The sequence below is a fragment of the Ranitomeya variabilis genome, chromosome 6, assembly GCF_051348905.1.
Source record: "Ranitomeya variabilis isolate aRanVar5 chromosome 6, aRanVar5.hap1, whole genome shotgun sequence".
NCBI classification, from domain to species: Eukaryota; Metazoa; Chordata; class Amphibia; order Anura; family Dendrobatidae; genus Ranitomeya; species Ranitomeya variabilis.
The window spans coordinates 17,095,669-17,117,236 of record NC_135237.1 but is presented as its reverse complement, the minus strand read 5'-3'; the positions used below and the strand labels follow the sequence as shown (position 1 = coordinate 17,117,236).

General features: G+C 51.7%; 1 protein-coding gene across 1 annotated transcript; it reads left to right on the top strand.

Annotated features, from left to right (window-relative positions):
* Window positions 1–4,697: 4,697 nt before the first annotated feature.
* Window positions 4,698–13,046, top strand: CDK5 (cyclin dependent kinase 5). Its single transcript, XM_077267958.1, has 12 exons — window positions 4,698–4,813; window positions 7,871–7,959; window positions 8,031–8,098; window positions 8,576–8,636; window positions 9,574–9,630; window positions 9,783–9,878; window positions 10,100–10,174; window positions 10,257–10,353; window positions 10,430–10,499; window positions 10,590–10,650; window positions 11,611–11,691; window positions 12,495–13,046. Exons 1-12 carry the CDS (start codon window positions 4,777–4,779, stop codon window positions 12,579–12,581), a joined length of 879 nt encoding a protein of 292 aa, XP_077124073.1. The 5' UTR covers window positions 4,698–4,776; the 3' UTR covers window positions 12,582–13,046.
* Window positions 13,047–21,568: the final 8,522 nt, after the last annotated feature.

The following is a 21,568-nucleotide window of genomic DNA, read 5'->3' as shown; positions in this document are numbered from 1 at the left end:
GGTACCAACCGCACATAATCTGCTTACTTCCCGCATGGTGGGCATAGCCCCGTGCGGGAAGTAAGCAGATCAATGCACTCCTAGGTGTGCGGAATCCCCGCAATTCCGCATTTTTAATTAACATGTTGCTTTTTTTTTCCGCGATGCGATTTTTTCACGGAAAAAAAAGCAACATTTGCACAAAAAATGCGGAATACCCTGTAAATAATAGGAGGCATATGTAAGCGTTTTTTTCGCGTTTTTATCACGTTTTTATAGCGAAAAAACGCGAAAAATCCTGAACGTGTGCACATGGCCTAAGTCACGGTGATCCTCACCCTGCACTGTGTGACCCTGAGCCCGGCTCCAGGACATCCCACATTACATATCAGATATATATTTGTACTATGTGCACATATATAGTGTTATATGCACTGAGCACTGACCAGGCTGCAGGACCTCACATAATATAATATATTATAATGTGAGGTCCTGCAGCCTGGTCAGTGCTCAGTGCATATAACACTATATATGTGCACATAGTACAGTGGTGCCAATATACAGTATGGAGCATCATGTGCGGCCATTATACAGTATGGAGCATCATGTGCAGCCAATATACAGTATGGAGCATCATGTGGGATCATTATACAGTATGAAGCATCATGTGCGGCCATTATACAGTATGGAGCATCATGTGCGGCCATTATACAGTATGGAGCATCATGTGCAGCCAGTATACAGTATGGAGCATCATGTGTGGTCATTATACGGTAATGGAGCATCATGTGCAGCCAATATACAGTATGGAGCATCATGTGCGGCCATTATACAGTATGGAGCATCATGTGCGGTCATTATACAGTATGGAGCATCATGTGCGGCCATTATACAGTATGGAGCATCATGTGGGGTCATTATACAGTATGGAGCATCATGTGTGGTCATTATACAGTATGGAGCATCATGTGTGGTCATTATACAGTATGGAGCATCATGTGCGGCCATTATACAGTATGGAGCATCATGTGCGGCCATTATACAGTATGGAGCATCATGTGCGGCCATTATACAGTATGGAGCATCATGTGCAGCCAATATACAGTATGGAGCATCATGTGTGGTCATTATACAGTATGGAGCATCATGTGCAGCCAATATACAGTATGGAGCATCATGTGCGGCCATTATACAGTATGGAGCATCATGTGCAGCCAGTATACAGTATGGAGCATCATGTGTGGTCATTATACGGTAATGGAGCATCATGTGCAGCCAATATACAGTATGGAGCATCATGTGCGGCCATTATACAGTATGGAGCATCATGTGCGGCCAATATACAGTATGGAGCATCATGTGCGGCCATTATACAGTATGGAGCATCATGTGGGGCCATTATACAGTATGGAGCATCATGTGGGGTCATTATACAGTATGGAGCATCATGTGCGGTCATTATACAGTATGGAGCATCATGTGTGGCCATTATACAGTATTGAGCATCATATGGGGCCATTATACAGTATGGAGCATCATGTGTGGCCATTATACAGTATTGAGCATCATATGGGGCCATTATACAGTATGGAGCACTGTGTGGCCATATTTTTTTGTTTATAATTATTGTTTATGAAACAGTGTGATCAGCAGTGCTAAATGGGTGTGGTTGGGACGTGGATATGGGTGTGACTAGTTATGAATGGGTGTGTTCAGAGGCGTGGCCTAAAATTTGCCGTGGCGCGCGTTGCGCGCCGCAAACCTTGTCCCTCTTTACCATCTTCAAAAGTTGGGAGGTATGATGCTGGGCAGGGAGGGGGGCCCAGACACATTTCTTGCACAGGGGCCCAAAGCTGTCAGTGTCCGCCACTTATCTTACCTGTCTGTAGCCTGCCTGAAGAGGGGGAGGCTGATCTGTTACTGGATGTGGGGGCCGGGACTCAGTACATGGAGTCCCTGGAGTCAGCAGTTTAACCCTGAGCTATCCCACAGTCAGAGGTCTGAGCTGATTGGGGCGCTCAGCGAGTTCACCGAAGTCTTCACAGGGGAGCCTGGGAGGACACACTTAGCAGTTCACCATGTGGACACTGGTACTAATCCCCCAGTACGGCAGTCTGCATACCGGGTGTCAGCAGAGGTGAAGGCACACATGAGGGAACAGGGAGAGGAGATGCTGAACCTCAAGGTGATACACAAATCCCAGAGTGCCAGGGCCTCGCCTGTAGTTCTTGTCCCAAAAAAGGACCGTACTACCCGGTTCTGTGTAGACTACAGGAAGTTAAATGTACTGACTACATGTGAGGTCTACCCCATGCCGAGGATAGATGAGCTGTTAGAGCAGCTAGCTAAAGCATCGTACCTCACCATCATGGACCTGAGTAGGGGATACTGGCAGATACCCCTGACCAGAGAAGTGGCTTTGAAAAAGAATGTTTGGCAATTGTGTTGGCTCTGCGGAAGCTGCAACCATACCTCTATGGGCGCAACTTCACCGTGATCACAGATCATAACCCATTGAGTTGGCTCAACAGAGTAGTTGGGGACAACGGGAAATTGCTTAGATGGAGTCTGATATTACAGCAATATGATTTCACAATACAACATAAGAAGGGAGTCGATCCTGGCAATGCTGATGGCCTATCTCACCATGGTGGGGCGGAACCAGATATGCTCTCAGGAGCTGACCTGTAAGTCAACCCCCATGCACGTTCATAAGGAGGGAGGTGTGGTGAAATATGTGTGTGTATATATATGTGTGTGTGTGTGTGTGTGTGTGTGTGTGTGTGTGTGTGTAGTGACATATGTCTAGGGTTATATGTGTGACTAGTGATAATGTAACATCTGTCCTGACAGCAGGTCTCACCCAGATGTTAATGTGCATTTTCCTGAGACAAGTAGAATTCTGTCTCCAATCTCCCCAGGGGGTCTAGCTAGGACCAAGAAGAAAGGGTAACACTTGACACCTCCTAGCTCTTGGAAGATGGATGTCAATTACGGCCTAATAGTATCTCTGTGAGAACGTTTACACAAAGAGAAAATAATATATTCGTTGGTAGCATGGTCATGGTCCAATCAAAAACAGGCAATTATGATATTAACTTGAGGGGCTGGTCTAGAAATCTGACCTCCAGACCAAAGCTATAAATTAGACCTGTATACGAAGAATCGTGTTCACATGTGAGGGTAGCCTGAGAAGCTGATGAGTTCCACCAACTCCATATTCACCCCCCCTCAGAAAGCAGACTACCAAATTAGATGATTTCTGTAAGTTTTCTCCTGTTTATGTTATACTCTTTTGCATAAATTGTATGTCTTCTTTTTATCATATTTTTATACCTTTTTCTTACTGTAAGCACTGAACCTTTTTGTATTAAAGTATAAACTTTATCAAGTTGAACCTTGAATGTTCTAACGAATCCATAGCCTAAGGTGTGTGAGCCTTATGAGTGGTAGACATTATTAGTATTAATATTTCCGGGACTCATCGCCTGTGTGTTCCATGAGTGGTGGCAGCATGTATGAGCGGGTGTGTGGCCTGGGTCGGTGTGTGATTTATGCTCCCATTACAGCATAGGACAGAGGTTGAATGCTGGACTGAGAGTGGGGAGATAGATTAACCCTCGCAGGCACAACCCCAAGTCACGTGCTGAGAGCGGGCACGTGACGAATTAGTGACACCACGGAGAAGGGATCTGTGACAATTGGGATTAGGGTTAGGGGTGTGTTGGGGTTTGGGTTGGAGTTAGAATTGGGGGTTTCCACTGTTCAGGCACATCAGGGACTCTGCAAATACGACATGGCGTCCGATCTCAATTCCAGCCAATTCTGCGTTGAAAAAGTCGAATGGCGCTCCTTCCCTTCCGAGCTCTGCCATGCACCCAAACAGTGGATTACCCCCACATATGGGGTATCGGCGTACTCAGGACAAATTGGACAACAACTTTTGTGGTTCATTTTCTCTTTTTACACTGGTGAAAATAAAAAAAAATTGGTTCTGAAAATGTAAAGAAAAGTAAAATGTTCATTTTCTCCTTCCACATTGCTTTAGTTCTTGTGAAGAAGCACCAGAAGGGTTAGTAAACTTCTTGAATGTGGTTTTTAGCACCTTGAGGGGTGCAGTTTTTAGAATGGTGTCACTTTTGGGTATTTTCTGTCATATAGATCCCTCAAAGTCACTTCAAGTGTGAGGTGGTCCGTAAAAAAAATGGTTTTGCAAATTTTGTTGCAAAAATGAGAAATTGCTGGTCAACTGTTAACCCTTATAACGTCCTAACAAAAAAAAATATATGTTTCCGAAATTGTGCTGATGTAAAGTAGACATGTGGGAAATGTTACTTATTATCTATTTTGTGTGACATATCTGTCTGATTTAAGGGCACAAAAAGTCATAGTTTAAAAATTGAAAAATTGCAAAAATGTTCTCCAAATTTCTTTTTTTTCATCAATAAACGCAAGTCATATGGTAGAACTTTTACCACTGACATGAAGTACAATATGTCAGGAGGAAACAATGTCAGAATCTCCGGGATCCGCTGAAGCTCCAGAGCTAGAACCTCATAAAGGGACAGTGGTCAGAACTGTGTCAATTGGCCCCGTCACTAAGGGGTTAATGAGACTGGGCGGGCTTTGTGGCTGCTTTTTTCCCATGGTGATGACTTCAGCCGTGACGTCACCCAGTAGTCTATTCCCATTGGCTAGGAGAGCGGCTTACATTTTATTTATTTTGCACACATTACCGATGGGGCGGGGCTTTGTATCCACGCATGCGCATTTGCAGAGTGGCCTGACAGCGGAAAGATGCAGAAATACGAGAAGCTGGAAAAGATTGGAGAAGGTGAGAAAACCGAAGAAACGGCAGGAGAGGCCGGGGATGTGCGGCCTGGGCGGCGCTGAGGGGAGCGTGCACTGACCGGGGCGGACTACTGCCCTCATCCTCTGTACTATGGGGCGGACTACTGCCCTCATCCTCTGTACTATGGGGCGGACTACTGCCCCCATCCTCTGTACTATGGGGCGGACTACTGCCCTCATCCTCTGTACTGTAGGGGTGGACTACTGCCCTCATGCTCTGTACTATGGGGCGGACTACTGCCCTCATCCTCTGTACTATGGGGCGGACTACTGCCCTCATCCTCTGTACTATGGGGCGGACTACTGCCCCCATCCTCTGTACTATGGGGCGGACTACTGCCCTCATCCTCTGTACTGTAGGGGTGGACTACTGCCCTCATGCTCTGTACTATGGGGCGGACTACTGCCCCCATCCTCTGTGCTGTAGGGGCGGACTACTGCCCCCATCCTCTGTTCAATAGGGGCGGACTACTGCCCCCATCCTCTGTTCAATAGGGGCGGACTACTGCCCTCATCCTCTGTACTGTAGGGGCGGACTACTGCCCTCATCCTCTGTACTGTAGGGGCGGACTACTGCCCTCATCCTCTGTACTATGGGGCGGACTACTGCCCCCATCCTCTGTACTGTAGGGGCGGACTACTGCCCTCATTCTCTGTACTATGGGGCGGACTACTGCCCTCATCCTCTGTACTATGGGGCGGACTACTGCCCCCATCCTCTGTACTGTAGGGGCGGACTACTGCCCTCATTCTCTGTACTATGGGGCGGACTACTGCCCCCATCCTCTGTACTGTAGGGGCGGACTACTGCCCTCATCCTCTGTACTATGGGGCGGACTACTGCCCTCATCCTCTGTACTATGGGGCGGACTACTGCCCCCATCCTCTGTACTATGGGGCGGACTACTGCCCCCATCCTCTGTACTGTAGGGGCGGACTACTGCCCTCATCCTCTGTACTATAGGGGCGGACTACTGCCCTCATCCTCTGTACTGTAGGGGCGGACTACTGCCCTCATCCTCTGTACTATGGGGCGGACTACTGCCCCCATCCTCTGTACTGTAGGGGCGGACTACTGCCCTCATCCTCTGTACTATGGGGCGGACTACTGCCCCCATCCTCTGTGCTGTAGGGGCGGACTACTGCCCCCATCCTCTGTTCAATAGGGGCGGACTACTGCCCTCATCCTCTGTACTGTAGGGGCGGACTACTGCCCCCATCCTCTGTACTGTAGGGGCGGACTACTGCCCTCATCCTCTGTACTATGGGGCGGACTACTGCCCCCATCCTCTGTGCTGTAGGGGCGGACTACTGCCCCCATCCTCTGTACTGTAGGGGCGGACTACTGCCCCCATCCTCTGTACTGTAGGGGCGGACTACTGCCCTCATCCTCTGTACTATGGGGCGGACTACTGCCCTCATCCTCTGTACTGTAGGGGCGGACTACTGCCCTCATCCTCTGTACTGTAGGGGCGGACTACTGCCCCCATCCTCTGTTCAATAGGGGCGGACTACTGCCCTCATCCTCTGTTCTATAGGGGTGGACTACTGCCCTCATCTTTTGTGCTATAGGGGCGGACTACTGCCCCCATCCTCTGTACTGTAGGGGCGGACTACTGCCCCCATCCTCTGTACTGTAGGGGCGGACTACTGCCCTCATCCTCTGTTCTATAGGGGTGGACTACTGCCCTCATCTTTTGTGCTATAGGGGCGGACTACTGCCCCCATCCTCTACTGTAGGGGCGGACTACTGCCCTCATCCTCTGTACTGTAGGGGCGGACTACTGCCCTCGTCCTCTGTGCTATAGGGGCGGATTACTGCATTCATCCTCTGTATTGTAGGGGCGGACTACTGCCCTCATCCTCTGTACTGTAGGGGCGGACTACTGCCCTCATCCTCTGTTCTATAGGGGCGGACTACTGCCCTCATCCTGTGTTCTATAGGGGCGGACTACTGCCCTCATCCTCTGTTCTATAGGGGCGGACTACTGCCCTCATCATCTGTTCTATAGGGGCAGGCTACTGCCCTTATCCTCTCTACTGTAGGGGCGGACTACTGCCTTCATCCTCTCTACTGTAGGGGCGGACTACTGCCCTCATCCTCTCTACTGTAGGGGCGGACTACTGCCCTCATCCTCTACTGTAGGGGCGGACTAATGCTTTCATCCTCTGTACTGTAGATGTACCCGATCTGTCCTTCGTCCTCGGTATGACGCTTTGGATCCTGATGACGTCATCGGTGATGGGCAGTGTAGCCTTGAGGAGGGCGATGATGTCATCGGTGATGGGCGGTGTGGCCTTGAGGAGGGCGATGATGTCATCGGTGATGGGCGGTGTGGCCTTAAGGAGGGCAATGATGTCATCGGTGATGGGCGGTGTGGCCTTGAGGAGGTTGATGACGTCATCGGTGATGGGCGGTGTGGCCTTAAGGAGGGCGACGATGTCGTCGGTGATGGGCGGTGTGGCTTTGAGGAGGTTGATGATGTCGTCGATGATGGGCGGTGTGGCCTTGAGGAGGTTGATGACGTCATCGGTGATGGGCGGTGTGGCCTTGCGGAGGGCGATGATGTCGTCGGTGATGGGCGGTGTGGCCTTGAGGAGGGCGATGATGTTGTCGGTGATGGGCGGTGTGGCCTTGCGGAGGGCGATGATGTCAACGGTGATGGGCGGTGTGGCCTTAAGGAGGGCGACGATGTCGTCGGTGATGGGCGGTGTGGCTTTGAGGAGGTTGATGATGTCGTCGATGATGGGCGGTGTGGCCTTGAGGAGGTTGATGACGTCATCGGTGATGGGCGGTGTGGCCTTGCGGAGGGCGATGATGTCGTCGGTGATGGGCGGTGTGGCCTTGAGGAGGTTGATGACGTCATCGGTGATGGGCGGTGTGGCCTTGCGGAGGGCGATGATGTCGGTGATGCGTCCTCTCAGTGTTGGGGGCAGCACACACAGCTCTGGTGCCCCCCATCATCCCTCTCACAGGAGGAGCTCAGGACACGATTCTCTACGATTGTTGTCTGCTTTAGCCCCTTATATTCTCCCTCAGGAACGTACGGCACTGTGTTCAAAGCCAAGAACCGCGAGACCCATGAGATTGTGGCCCTGAAACGTGTGAGGCTGGACGATGACGATGAGGTGAGAGCTGTGGATGTGATGGGTGCACGGGGGTCTGTGCTGTGTATGTCACCCCATCTCTGTGTCTGCAGGGGGTCCCCAGCTCCGCTCTCCGAGAGATCTGTCTCCTGAAGGAGCTGAAGCACAAGAACATCGTCAGGTAACGGCCGCTGGTGATCAGACGTCTCCGATCTGCCCTCCGAAGGGGGTTGGATTAAAGCTTTCTGACACATCAGCATTGCTCGCCTTCCCCTGCGCCAGCAGAGGTTCCATGGCTGCAGCCAATCAGTCAGCTCAGCAATCTAGTGCCATCTACACGGGCATTACCGCGGAGCCCGGTGATTGCTGCAGGTTCCTGAGCTGTCGTTGTGCTGTCACCGCTGCAGCTTGTCACGAGACCACAGAGGGTGAGAAATGTCGCTACTGTTGTGCTTGACGAGCCTGTGGGCATGAAGAGGCTTGGTCTTATGCAGCCATCATGGTGACCAACAAACACCCCCATTAGTTACAGAGACAGAAAAATAATAAGGTGATGGCTCTTAGAAGAACGGCGGACACAAAAGAGTAGACAATCCCCCGGTTCTCGGGGCTATGGCACATGGCTCCTCACCCTCACCCTGCCGTTTCCCATTCGCAGGTTACATGACGTTCTGCACAGTGACAAGAAGCTGACGCTGGTCTTCGAGTATTGTGATCAGGTGAGTGGTGGCCGCCCCTCGCAGACGGGGGGATTATTGCCGATCTCTCCTTGTAAATGACCACAGCCTACGTGCAGCCCCCCACTTATCTCCTCTGTCATTTAATCGGGATGTCGTCCCCTGTAGTTCCTCCCATTTTTCTCTCTTGCAGGGTCTGGACACTGCACCTGCTCCCCCATAGTAAGCATCTTACAATGCCCATGCAGCCTATTTGTGCCCACCCTGCGGCCTCTTTGGGACCCTCCTCGGCTCCTCTCCTCCTCAGAGTTGATGAGTCGGGGACCCGTCTTGTCACTGCCTAAGCCATAAAGTCCAGAGGGGCTCTCTGTTTGCGGTGGCCGATCCCGCTTTTCGTCGCCCCCTTCTGTGCGCGGTTCAGTTCTCTCTAGAAAGTGTAAGGAAACTCGCTGAGCGGCTCCTCTTGTGATGGTGCACTAGGTGCAGTTCTGGGGTCCCACAGGGGTCTTTTGTCCTTTACCTCCCACCCGAGCCCACCTCCGCACTCACATTATACTGGTCTAAGCTGCAGTCTACATATCCACATCTCTTGGGGTCCAGCCCACCAAACTTCTCCGGCTTAGCAGTGTTATCTTGTTTAGGGTCTTCCGAAAATTCCTTCCCGCATTTACATTGTCGCTTCTCCTTCCTTTGTCTGAGATTTGTATCTTCCTTGTTTCCTCCTGCCTCCATCGGTCGCCCCCCAGACCTCGCTATTTCCGGCCTTGTAGTGGGGTCACCAGTCCCTGCGCTCTTTTGGATCCAGCCGACACTGTCCTTCCTCTCCACATTAGTTGTGCTCTTCTGCGGGGTCTCCGCTCTTCCTCCAAACATCGAGACCCTCCCCTGCAGAGCCCCTAATATTTGGGTGCAGGCACCAGATCCGTTGGTCGGTCATTGGACGTCTTGACGTGATTTATTTTTTTTTTTTCCATTGCAGGATCTGAAGAAATACTTTGACAGCTGTAACGGCGACTTAGATCCTGAAATCGTGAAGGTAAAATTATTGCATCAGCGCTTGTCTCGTGTGAGTCTGTACCCGGGGGGTCGGCCATATTGGAGATGCATGGTGCGGACCACTCAGCAGTGCTATATAGCGGCCCCCCTGTACTGTGGTATATGGCGTGTCTGACTTCTGTCTCCTTTTAGTCCTTCATGTATCAGCTGCTGAAGGGTCTTGCCTTCTGCCACAGTCGCAACGTTCTGCACCGAGACCTGAAGCCTCAGAACCTGCTCATCAACCGGGTAAGACGACCTGGAGGAGGGGATGGAGATGTGATGACTGCTCCGCCGGGGGATAAGTCTTTCTTTTTGGTCGGCCCCAGGCTGGAAAAGTCACTTGTAAAAGTTTATAAGATGTCGAGTGATATTTTTTATTTCAAGTCCTGTGGAGTCGGCACGAGCTGGTAATGCCCGTCGGGGCCGTTTGTACATGGCTCTGACCTCTGTGCCCGCTGTCTCCTCAGAACGGGGAGCTGAAGCTGGCAGACTTCGGCCTGGCGCGGGCGTTTGGGATCCCGGTTCGGTGCTACTCCGCGGAGGTGAGCCTGGTACTAATGTCCGGTACATTGCACCTCGGACCTCCCTGCCCCTCTTACACCCGTGTGTCATCCTGTCCTCCAGGTGGTGACGCTCTGGTATCGCCCCCCTGATGTGCTTTTTGGGGCCAAGCTCTACTCCACCTCTATAGACATGTGGTCGGCCGGCTGCATCTTCGCAGGTAAGTCTGCAGGTGGGGTCCTGGCGCTCGGCGTGGGTTCCGTGCTGTACGTTATTGTCCCGTCCTCGCCCCACAGAGCTGGCCAATGCCGGGAGGCCGCTGTTTCCTGGGAACGACGTAGACGACCAACTGAAGAGGATTTTCCGATATCCTTTTTCCGCCGTGGATGTCGGGGAGGGGATGTAGACTTTGGGGCGCAGACCTTATAGTCAGGACTGTTCCTTAACCCGGCACACGTTGCTTGGGACCCCGACGGAGGAGCAGTGGCAGGCGATGACCAAGTTACCCGACTATAAGGTGAGCTGGGGGGCTGGGGATGTCCGGCTGCAGGGTACAGATGGAGGCGGCCGCACCGAGGAGCGGGACTGAGATGACAAGGCGGCCATGCCGCAAACTAGCGCAGCTCTGTACTTAAAGGGGTTGTGCGAACTCAGCCAATATTTTCCCAAACACAGGAAAGGGGTCTGATTACCGAGGTCTAACTGCTGGCCCTCCATCAATCCCAAGAGCAGGGTCCTGAAATGCCCCTTATAATGGAGGGGAGGACACATCTGCCATCTGTGGACAGAGATGAGAGCGCAGCAAGCAGAGGTGGCGATAATGGGAAGACTCGGAGGCGATGAGCGGCGGCACGCGTGTGTCCGGCTTAAACCTCTACCGATCATTTCTGGGCTGAGTCTGACCCCAGCGATCAGCAAAGAGTCACTGAATAATGGAAAGTTCTGTAACTTTCTAATAGACTTCGTGCCTCCTCAATATCTAGATCTCTGCTTGCTGTCAGTGGGCTGAAATCCCAGCTGCATGGCCCCTTACAGAAGAGCCGATACACTGTAACAAAGCAATCAGCTGTGTGGCATCGGCAGGTTACCGGCCTCCAGTTATGATTGCTGTCAGTGAAATGAAAACCTGGGCGGTGACCGTGACAGTGTTATAGTAAGCTGAGCCTCCAGGTCAGGACTGAATGTGAACCAGAAGGTCTCCAGTCACTTACAAGAAGCGGAGATCGTGAAAATGTGCTGTCTAATCTAATAATAATAACAATAATAATAATATAAGAGACCAATAGTTCCCAGTTTTACTTGTGATGTAATTTGCTATTTTACCCCTAGATGGCAGCAGTGTAATCTACCATGTGCAGCGCCGTCCTCTGTGCAGTGGCCATACCTGGTACTGCAGTGTAGCTACGTCTATAGCCGCCCAGCTCCCGCTTTTATGTGGACGATCTGATTGGTTCATTTCCGTTTTTTCCTTTTCCAGCCTTACCCCATGTACCCGGCGACTACATCTCTAGTGAATGTTGTACCCAAGCTGAACGCAACCGGAAGAGACTTATTACAGGTATCTCCGCCACAAGTTACTGCATCTAAACCTGTCGTGTGTCCAGCTGACGTGCGACTACAACTCCCAGCATTCATAAAATAGACAGCTGTGGCTCTCCAAGTCTTCTTGCTACCAGGAAACCATCAGCAAGTTGGTGTAGACGGATCTGTTAATCTTCTTAGCTGCCTTTCTAATATCTTGATTTGTTATTGATGACGGGGGTCTCGTTATCATCCCACCCTGACTCTGCCGGCTCGCTATTATCGGAATTCTCTCCCACCCAACATTGACTACCCATCCTGCGTCCATGGGGGCGAGGTGTGTGCACATCGTACAGCGGGGCAGGCGTCCGCCTACTTGCTGATGGTTTCCGGGAGATTGTTATATTTATTTTTTACTAAACATGAGCTTAGTCAAAGAAAGGGAGCAAGACCCTGAATTTTGTCCAATCGGACCCCAGTGATGTAACCCCTGATGTGCCGGTTATTAGAGGTTGTGCTATAAGCTACATATAGCCCCATCTGGATAAGTAATGTATGATCTATGGGGGTCTTACCACTGGGACCCCACCGACCACAAGCATCCCGCAGACCCTGGTGTGGACGGAGCACGTGTGACGGGGTGGTCGCCCATACGTACTGCTGCTCCGTTCACATAGAGGCTCTGCACCCCCGTGATCGGTATCGGGGGTCTCGGCAGCCTCCTGTGATCATACGCCTGTCCTATTATATACTGTTTAGGGCCGGCCCATTATCGTTGCCCCCCAGAATCTCACCTAGCCCCTAATGATCCTTCACCCCGATTCTCTTCTCTGTTTCCAGAACCTGCTGAAGTGCAACCCGGTACAGAGGATTTCGGCAGATGAGGCTCTTCAGCACCCGTACTTTGCAGATTACTGTCCGCCATAAACGCTGCCGCCGCCTCCCCCACCCACGCCCCCCACCCCCCCCAAAACCGGCCTTTATCCCCGGTCATACAATACTGTCAGTCACCTGCCCACCCTGCAAGGTCAGACACCCCGTATACACATCCTGCCCGATCTGTGCAGGCAGAGCTTCCTGGTGCAGTCTCCTCCCATCATACTGAGTGGGTGGAGCTTACTGTTTATGGACGGGGCTTTCCACGATTGCGGGCTGTGTACACGCGGGTGCAGCCCAGCAGGGGGCAGGCACGAGAAATCATTCCAGAATCCCAATCATGCAGCCTTACATCATCATCCATTATCCATCAATCATCCTCCTCCCCCTAATTTATTTTGTAACCCTCTCATTACCTCCTCCGATACACTTGTATATTTTAATGTACATTTTTGGATGGTTTCTATGCGTTTGTTTCCGTTTACCCTGGAGAAATGCAGATTTATTTTACAGACAGTCGAGGTTTTGTTCTCAAATTTATTTATTTTTTGTAAAAAATGTAAAAGGGTTTTGCAGGGTCACCAGCGGCCTCGTGTACAGGACACGTCCAAGGTCTTAAAGGGTCCAGAGCTTTGGGGGTATCTAGGGGGCATCTACACAATATTGTAAGTGGTTGCAATGTTACGGCTCATCCTTGTGTCTATAAATGCTTGGACCTTCCCTGCTGTGTGGACAGGTGTGCACCCTCGTACAACTTCCCCAGGGACCCAGAATCCGGCCATCGCCACCAGTGGGGTTTATGGAAACCTCACAATAATATAAGGGGTTCACTTTGCAAAATGCTCCAAAAGATATATTCACCTGGTGCAGCAGAGGAACCTGCCGGGGGTGTCGCTGCTGCCGGGGGTGTCGCTGCTGCCGGGGGTGTCGCTGCTGCCGGGGGTGTCGCTGCTGCCGGGGGTGTCGCTGCTGCCGGGGGTGTCGCTCCTGCCGGGGGTGTCGCTCCTGCCGGGGGTGACGCTCCTGCCGGGGGTGACGCTCCTGCCGGGGGTGACGCTCCTGCCGGGGGTGACGCTCCTGCCGGGGGTGACGCTCCTGCCAGCACCCAGTGCGACTAAGAAGTCCGTCTACTGGAAATTTAGGCTTTTACAACAGCAGTAATGAATCTCCCACAAAGTGTTTTGGGCCAGAGATGAAAGTTTCTAGTTCTCCTTACACCTAATGTCTGATTGTCCCGGGGTCCCTGACATCACACACAGGAAATCGTGCAGAACAAGAATGTCTCCTCCGGCCCTAAATTATCTTATGTTCCAGACTATAGGACGCACGCAGAAAATGGGGAAGAATGTATTTCCTCCAAAGTGAAATTTCCCTTTTGTAAGAAGGAGGAATCGGTAATATAATGCACTTGGGTGGAGCAGGAGGTAATGGAAGTGTTGTCAGTCTCTCTGCAGCCACAGACATGTACACAACACTGCTGCACGCTCACTACATGCACACCCGGCTCTGCTGCGTCAGATTAGTATGTGGCTGAAGTGTCTCCCACGCTCGTAATTGATCCCCGCCGATGATGTGCCCGTCCTGGCAGCTTCCCCTCCCCCTGCCCTGCTCCGATCACACAGATCAGTGTCCGATAACTATAAGACGCCGACACTTTAGCAAGATTTGTTTTCCCATTAACAGCATTAGGCCCCTGTACTTGGGTCTCGTTGGGGGCCCTTATTGTTTTGGGTTGTTTTAATTACACAATCTAGTGGGTGTTAATGAAGCCACAGAACAGCCCCTTCTCCACATCGGTTCTTCCGTGTTATGCTCTGTGGCACCATATGGCGGCATAACATTTATTATTGTGAGACCTTAGTGTAAAAATCTAACTAGTGAGGGATCCATCATGGAAACCAAGGCCCCAGAGATTATCGCCTCCTTCGTCTTTGGTAAGACGCACGGTTTTGTCATCACACGGATCTCACCATTGTGGAAGAGGAGGATCATCATCCACTGTGGTGAGGAGCGAGGAGATGTCTGGTTCCTCCGTGGTTATAACTTTCATCCCCTCCTGGACCCGTTCTGCCATTACGAGAATATAGAAAACCGCAAGCAAGAACATAAAACTGTCCTGCCGCCCCCAACCACGTGCCCTCCACCCCCAGAAGGGGCAATCCTCCATGGGGAGTACAGCGCGGTGCCCGGGACAAGACCGAAGTGGCCGATAGACAAGTGCAGCTGTCCGTACAAGATCATAGACGCCATCGTTGGCGCTGTACTCATCTGGACAAGCAAATATCGATGCTTGTCCTGAAAAATGTCACCGGCGCTCTAGATCCTTCCAGAACAATGCCGGTGTTCAGTTCTGGAGAAAGTTCCCAGGTCTGTGCCTGGCGCTACAGAAAGAACATTCAATGATGATTCTGGTAGGACTTCACCTCCGGAATTCAATATGTTGTTAGAAATTTTTCACCAGGCAGTTTTTATTTTCTTTTTTACATGTATTTTTTTATTTTAGCATTTTTTATTTTTATTTTTTTTGGATAATTTAACTACATTTAGTGTTCTCATCAGTATGTGAGTAATGAGGTCTTCTGTAGAGCTGGGCGGACACCTGGATGTTCGGGTTTGGCCAAACAGTTACAAAAAGTTTGGGTACCTGAACCCGGATCCCATTCACTTCAATGGGGGGCCCGAACATCCAGTGTTTGCCACACTGTCATGTGCAAGACAGTGCAGCAATCACTGCTTCTGATCGGCAGTGAAATCATCCCCACTGGTCAGAGAGCCGCGGTTCCCACGCTGTCAAAAGACAGCATGAGCTCTCAGCTATGATCGGAGGTATAACGTTTACCTCCACCTCCAGTCACTGATGTCAGCTGATGGGACTACTGCTCCCATCATCTGACACCTGCTGCCGCTAATAACAGTGAGAGCAGGAGCGGCGGAAGGGAGTATTCATCAGCCGCTCCTGCGCTGTAAATAATTTAAAAAAAAAACGACGTGGGTTCCCCTGTATTTTTGATAATCAGCCAGGCAAACGTCACAGCTAGGTGCTGCAACCCTCAGCTGTCAGCTTCAGTAAGGCTGGTTATCAAGAATAGAGGGGTGCCCACGCTGTTTTAAATAATTAAAAAACCGGTGTGGGGTCTGCCCCCATTTTTGACAACCAGCATTGCTAAAGCTGACAGCTGGGAGCTGGTATTCTCAGGCTGGAAAAGGGCCATTGATATAGGTCCCCCCAGCCTAAAAATAGCAGCCCGCAGCTGCCCAGACAAGGCATAACTATTAGATGCTCCAATTCTGGCGCTTTGCCCTACTCTTCCCAGTAGCCCTGTAGCGGTGGCAAGTAGGGTTCATATTTGTGGGTTTGATGTCACCTTTGTATTGTTAGGTGACATCAAGCCCATGGCTTAGTAATGGAGAAGCATCTATAAGACACCTATCCATTACTAATCCTATAGTTATATGGTAAATAAAGACACAGCCAGAATGAAGTATTTTATTTGAAATAAATCAAAACACACTTTTACTTTTTATCTAAAAATAACACACAGTTATACTCGCCTAACACCTATGTTGCCACCAGTTCCTCGTTAGGTATAAGCCCGATCCGTTAACAAGCTTATATCGGGTCAGAAACCAACCCCAGGTATCGTGTAAGTACCAGCCGGACTCACAGTCGTGGGAAATCGGGTTTCAAGATAAAAGAGCAGGCCAAAATTACCGTATTTTGTATTTTTCCGACTATAAGACACACTTCCCCCCCCCCCCCCCAAAAAAAAAAAAAAATGGGGGGTGCGTCTTATAGTTGGAATACAGGCTTACCGGCAGTGGTGTGGCGGCGGCAGAGGTGCAGGGATAGAGGCGGCGCAGTGAGCGGTATGGCGTGAGCGGGGTCCCTTTCACAGGTGAGGTGATGCAGCAGCCCAGTAAGCAGCAGAGCCGGGTGAATCATGTTGTTATCGGTGGTGGCGGCCATCTTCCTGAGGCCGCGTGTGCGCAGATGTAGTGCTCTGCTTCCTGGGGCTTCAGGAAAATGGCCGCGCGTGCTCAGATGGAGATCACGGTGGCCATTTTCCTGAAGCTGAGTTTGCAGAACGCCATACCGCGCACTGCGCCTCCTAATCCCCACACCTCTGCCGCCGCCACACCACTGCCGGTAAGCCTGTATTAACCCGGCTCCGCTGCGTCACCTCACCTGTGGAATGGACCCTGCGCACGCCATACCGCTCATTATCCCCGCACCTCTGCTGCAACCCTCCCATGGACACCAGGCTGTGGCGTCGCCCACCTAATCAGGAAGGGACCCTGCTCAGGTGCACGCCGTACCGCATCATCCCACCTCTGCTGACACCATGCCTCCTGTGACCCTGCTCTGCCACCGCCAGCCCTCAGGTAAGATACTGTAAATTCTGACAATAAGACGGACCCCCATCTTATAAAAAAAATCTTTTTTTCTGCAATTTTCGCCCCAAATTTGGGGTGCATCTTATGGTCCGGTGCGTCTTATAGTCTGAAAAATACGGTAATTGATATTTTAATTGCCAAAAGGCACACTAGTAAATACAAATATATACAGGGTAATATACAGAGATTACAATCAGAAGTACAGATAAAACTAGGGTACACGTTGGGATTAGCAAGTTAGCTGCATGTGCCGTTCCGTATAACTTGTGGATGAGAGAAGCTCTCCTATCCACAGGCACCTTAATTTCTGGTCGTTCTCCACATGCGATGGGATGTTCCATCACAGAACAAAGATGGGCTGAAAGTGTGTAGCTAGCTTTTAACCCCTAGCTCGCCCCCTCCCATATTTGCCAACACCCCTTCTGGTTGTACTGAATTCTCCTCCCTTGACCTCCTAGCTGAAATAATCACCAATATCTAGGATGGGTCATAACTTCCTAGCGGGAGGTCCAAACAGGACAACCGACATCTCAACTGGTTAGTTAGGGCTGGACCGATACAGAGTCTAAACTTGGGTCGGCTAAGTGGTTCTGGAGAGCCAGTCTCAATAGCTTGGAATCCAGGACAGCTAGAGATATGAGACTGAGGGGTGCGTGCGGAGGGCTCCAAGGATTCTGGTGGTTTATCGGACACAACCCTGAGCTGCACGGTGCTCTCATAATTCATCTCTAGGTGTCAGTGCCAAAGAGTCTAGAGTTTTCCCTTGAAGTAGGCATACTTCCACAAAAGACAGTAGGGGGTCCTAGCTCTGCTCCTCCTGGCCTCAACTCGTGGCTTCTAATTCTCAGGCCATTTGGCAAAAGTTCTGCTCTTGTGGGGATCTGTGTACTTTTCCCAAGGGTGAGGGGGGCCACTTCAGGAGTGGAGGAAGATCTCTGGATAATCTATGGGGTCTGAATTCATAAATTCAAAATGGAGTCTCCCTCATCCCTCACACCTCCCCACTTTAGAGGGCACTAGGGGGTATCATATTCCTGTGTTCCACCGCACGCCTTTCCGCAACCTGCCCTTGCTGGAATAACCCATCAGCATTCCCTTGGTCGCGACCCCTTTTGTGGCGAATGTTGAAGTATTGCTGGAGCGCGAGGCTCCAACATAGCAACCTCCCATTCGTCCCGGAGACCGTGTGTAACCAGCTGAAAGGGGTTTTGGACCGTCTCCACGGTGAAGTAGTGCCCGTACAAGTAGGGCTGCAGAGCCCATACAATTACCAGGCATTCTTTTTCCATCGTAGAGTAGGCCACGTCTCTCGGCAATAGCTTCCTGCTCAGTTACAAGACTGGGATGTTCTTGGCCCATCGAGTTAACCTGACAGCACAACACTGAGGCCAAAGTCTCTGGCGTCGGTCTGTTCTACAAACGGACGTTCAAAGTCAGCAGCTTGTAGTACTGGGAAGCTAGAGAGAGTCTTGAGCACCTAAAAAGCTGTCTCGCAGGGGACTGTCCAGTCAACTGTGACGGGCAGCTTCTTCTTGGTGAGGTCCATCATGGGCTTTGCCAGGGTACTATGGTGTGGGACGAATCTCCTATAGTACCCGGCGATCCCCAAGATGGACATCACCTGCTTCTTGGTCCTGGGGGGTGGGCCACAATGCAATGGCATCCACTTTCTCAGGTTCTGGCTTCAGACCCCCCCTGCCTATCCGGTGAATCGGTGAACCAGGTAGAGGACCTCACTCATGCTCAGCTGGCATTTTTCCAGCTTGATGGTCAAACCTGCCCATTAGATCCGCCCAGGCATCTGCATCAGATGCTCCAGGTGATCCTCCCAGGTGGGACTGAAGATTGCAATATCATCCAGGTATGCGGCCATGTACGCTTCAAGTGTCTTAAGCAGTGTGTTGACCATCTGCTGAAAAGTGGCAGGGGCATTCTTCATGCCGAATGGCATCACCGTGGACTCGTACAGTCCAAAAAGGGTAATAATGGCAGAGCGTTCCCGTGCCTCATTGGTCAGTGTAATCTGCCAATATCCCTGGCTCAGATTCATGATGGTCAGGTGCTTAGCCCCGGCCAACTGGTCGAGCAGGTCATCGATGTGTGGTATGGGGAACGCATCGGTGACTGTCACAGCATTGAGCCCCCTGTTGTCCACGCAGAACCGGATTGTTCGGTCCTTTTTGGGAACAAAGACTATGGGCGAAGCCCACACGCTGTTTGATGCCTGGATCAGCTTCAGCATTTTGTCAGTCTCTTGGCGCATGTGCTGCTGCACCTTGAGAGAGACCCGATATGCTGAACGCCAGATTGGGGGGTGATTACCAGTGTTCACATCATGGATGGCTGTCTCTGTCCTTCCAGGCAGGCTGCTGAACAGCTCCCGGCAGGGGTGTAGGGTGATCCCCACTGGGACCGTTGGTCCTCCCAGAGCTGGTTGCCAACCTCCACATCTTCAATGGATCTAACCGCATTGGCATGGGTGAGCAGAGCCAGGAGGGTTTCTGCCTCTCCTTCCTCGGGAAGGTTGCACATGGGGAGGGCGCAAGCCGCCCGCTCATGATGGACCTTCATCATGTTCACGTGGAAGGCCTTCCTCCTTCCACGGGCGTGGTCCAGGTACGTGACAGCGTTGAGCTGCTGGTGCACGACCAGGCCGCCTAAAGCTTGTTATGTGGTACGGGGACCAGTACCCACACTTTTTGACCCACCCGGTAGGTCCTTTCACAAGCATTCTGGTCGTACCAACGCTTTCTGGTCAGTCTGGGTTGGGCCATATTGTTATGCACCAGCCGCGTCAAGGCCATCATCTTGTCCCGGAAGCGCATGACATACTTGATGACTGACACTCCAGGGGTGGCCAAGTCCCCTTCCCATGCCTCTTTCACCAAAGCCAGGGGCCCCCGCACATGTCGCCCATACAGGAGCTCAAAGGGAGAGAACCCTGTTGAGACCTGTGGAACCTCCTGGTAGGCAAAAAAACAGGTGTGGGAGGAATCGCTCTCAGTCTCTCCCATGAGAGTCGACCAACATCTTAAGCATCTGCTTCAAGGTGCCACTGAATCACTCTCACAGGCTATTAGTCTGTGGGTGGTACAGGCCCACCACCAGATGTTGCACATGTATTTGTTTACAGAGAGACTCCATCAGCTGCAACATGAACTGGGTCCTTCGGTCGGTGAGCATTTCTTGGGGGAAACCCCACTTGGGAGAAAATCTTCAGTAAGGCGGTAGCCACCTTGTTGGCCCGAGTGGACGACAAAGCTACCGCTTCCAGGTACCGGGTGGCATAATCTACTACCAGTATGAAGCATTTCCCGGAGCGGCTGGGAATGGACAGCGGTCCAATGAGATCCACAGCTACCCTCTGTTACCAGTGGGGCTTTGGGGCATGGCTCTGCCTTCCCCACCCTCTGACAGGTGTCACACGAGCAGCAGTAGGCAGCCACATCGGCCCCCATTTTAGGCCAGTAGAAATGCTGGGCTAGCCTAGCCTTGGTTTTAGAGATCCCTTGGTGTCCGGCCTTCGGAACCTCGTGTGCAATCTGCAACAATTCCACCCTGAACGGATAGGGTACCACTAACTGTCGGGCCCCGGGCCATGCGCCTCTGGTGTACCCTGCTGACCGTTATCCAGTACAGCCGTCTCTGGTCCCAGACCATCCGCTCGCCGTCTGACTCCATGGGAGGCTGTGCCGCCTGTTCCTTGAGAGCTTTCAGGCTGTCATCAACGTCTAACGCCGCCTGAAACCCCTGACTAGATGTGGCCAGAATGGAAGAAACTGTCGCGTCTTCCGTCAGTTCCTCGGGACCCGTCTCCTGACCTCCATCTGAATCTGCAGCCACCAGGTTGGAGGGGGGGGGGAAGCCGCTGGCCCTCCTTGAGGTTACTTGGGTTCTGGCGCTCCCACTCCTGGTGACAGTGGCCACAACCACTTCAACCGTGGGTAGTGCCCGCTTCCTCTCGGCTCCTGACCAAGTTGCTGGGTCAAGATAACTAAATCCCTGATGTGGGGAGCTCCTGCCCTGGGGCCTTACCTGGTGGCTCCACGTCTCCTGTGACATGACACACCCAATACCCACAGTCTGTTCCTCTCCCTGCAGCGTTTCTGAACTCGGCAGTCTGGATTCATCTAAGGGCCCTGCACTTCCCATGGCAGCAACCCCCTCCAATTCTGAGTCTCTCCCACTAGAGGACAACCCATCCAAGCACACTGGTTGATCACACCTGGGGGCATGTTCACACTTCTTGCCTGTCACAGCTGCCTTCCCTGTGCATGTAGTGTCAGTATATGGGAAAGTTTCAGATTTCGCTTCCCCCTCTGCAGCGGGAGGCACATTCAATACATCATCATTAGCAGTGGACATTTGAAGACAGTCTATGGGAGCTGAACTTGAGGGTTCAGTGGCAACGTACTGGTACCCTAGTCACCCCAAATCGGTCCCAAACAAAACATTGGCGGGAATATTTGCCGATACCCCTCCTCCAGTGTTCTCCTCTCGGTGCCCCAGTCCAAATACACCTTGGCGACGGGCAGCATCGGTTCGACGCCTACAATCCCGGAGATGGAAAGGGGTTTTCTGGGTACTAAATCACAGGGAGACACCACCACAGGCCATACAAGGGTCATCTCAGCACCAGCGTA

Excerpts from the sequence above, each read along its gene's own strand:
- CDK5 (XM_077267958.1), top strand. The coding sequence starts at position 4,777 with ATGCAGAAATACGAGAAGCTGGAAAAGATTGGAGAAG. Across the intron at positions 8,637-9,573 it reads TCTTCGAGTATTGTGATCAG|GATCTGAAGAAATACTTTGA; the intron begins GTGAGTGGTGGC and ends TTTCCATTGCAG. Across the intron at positions 9,631-9,782 it reads TAGATCCTGAAATCGTGAAG|TCCTTCATGTATCAGCTGCT; the intron begins GTAAAATTATTG and ends GTCTCCTTTTAG.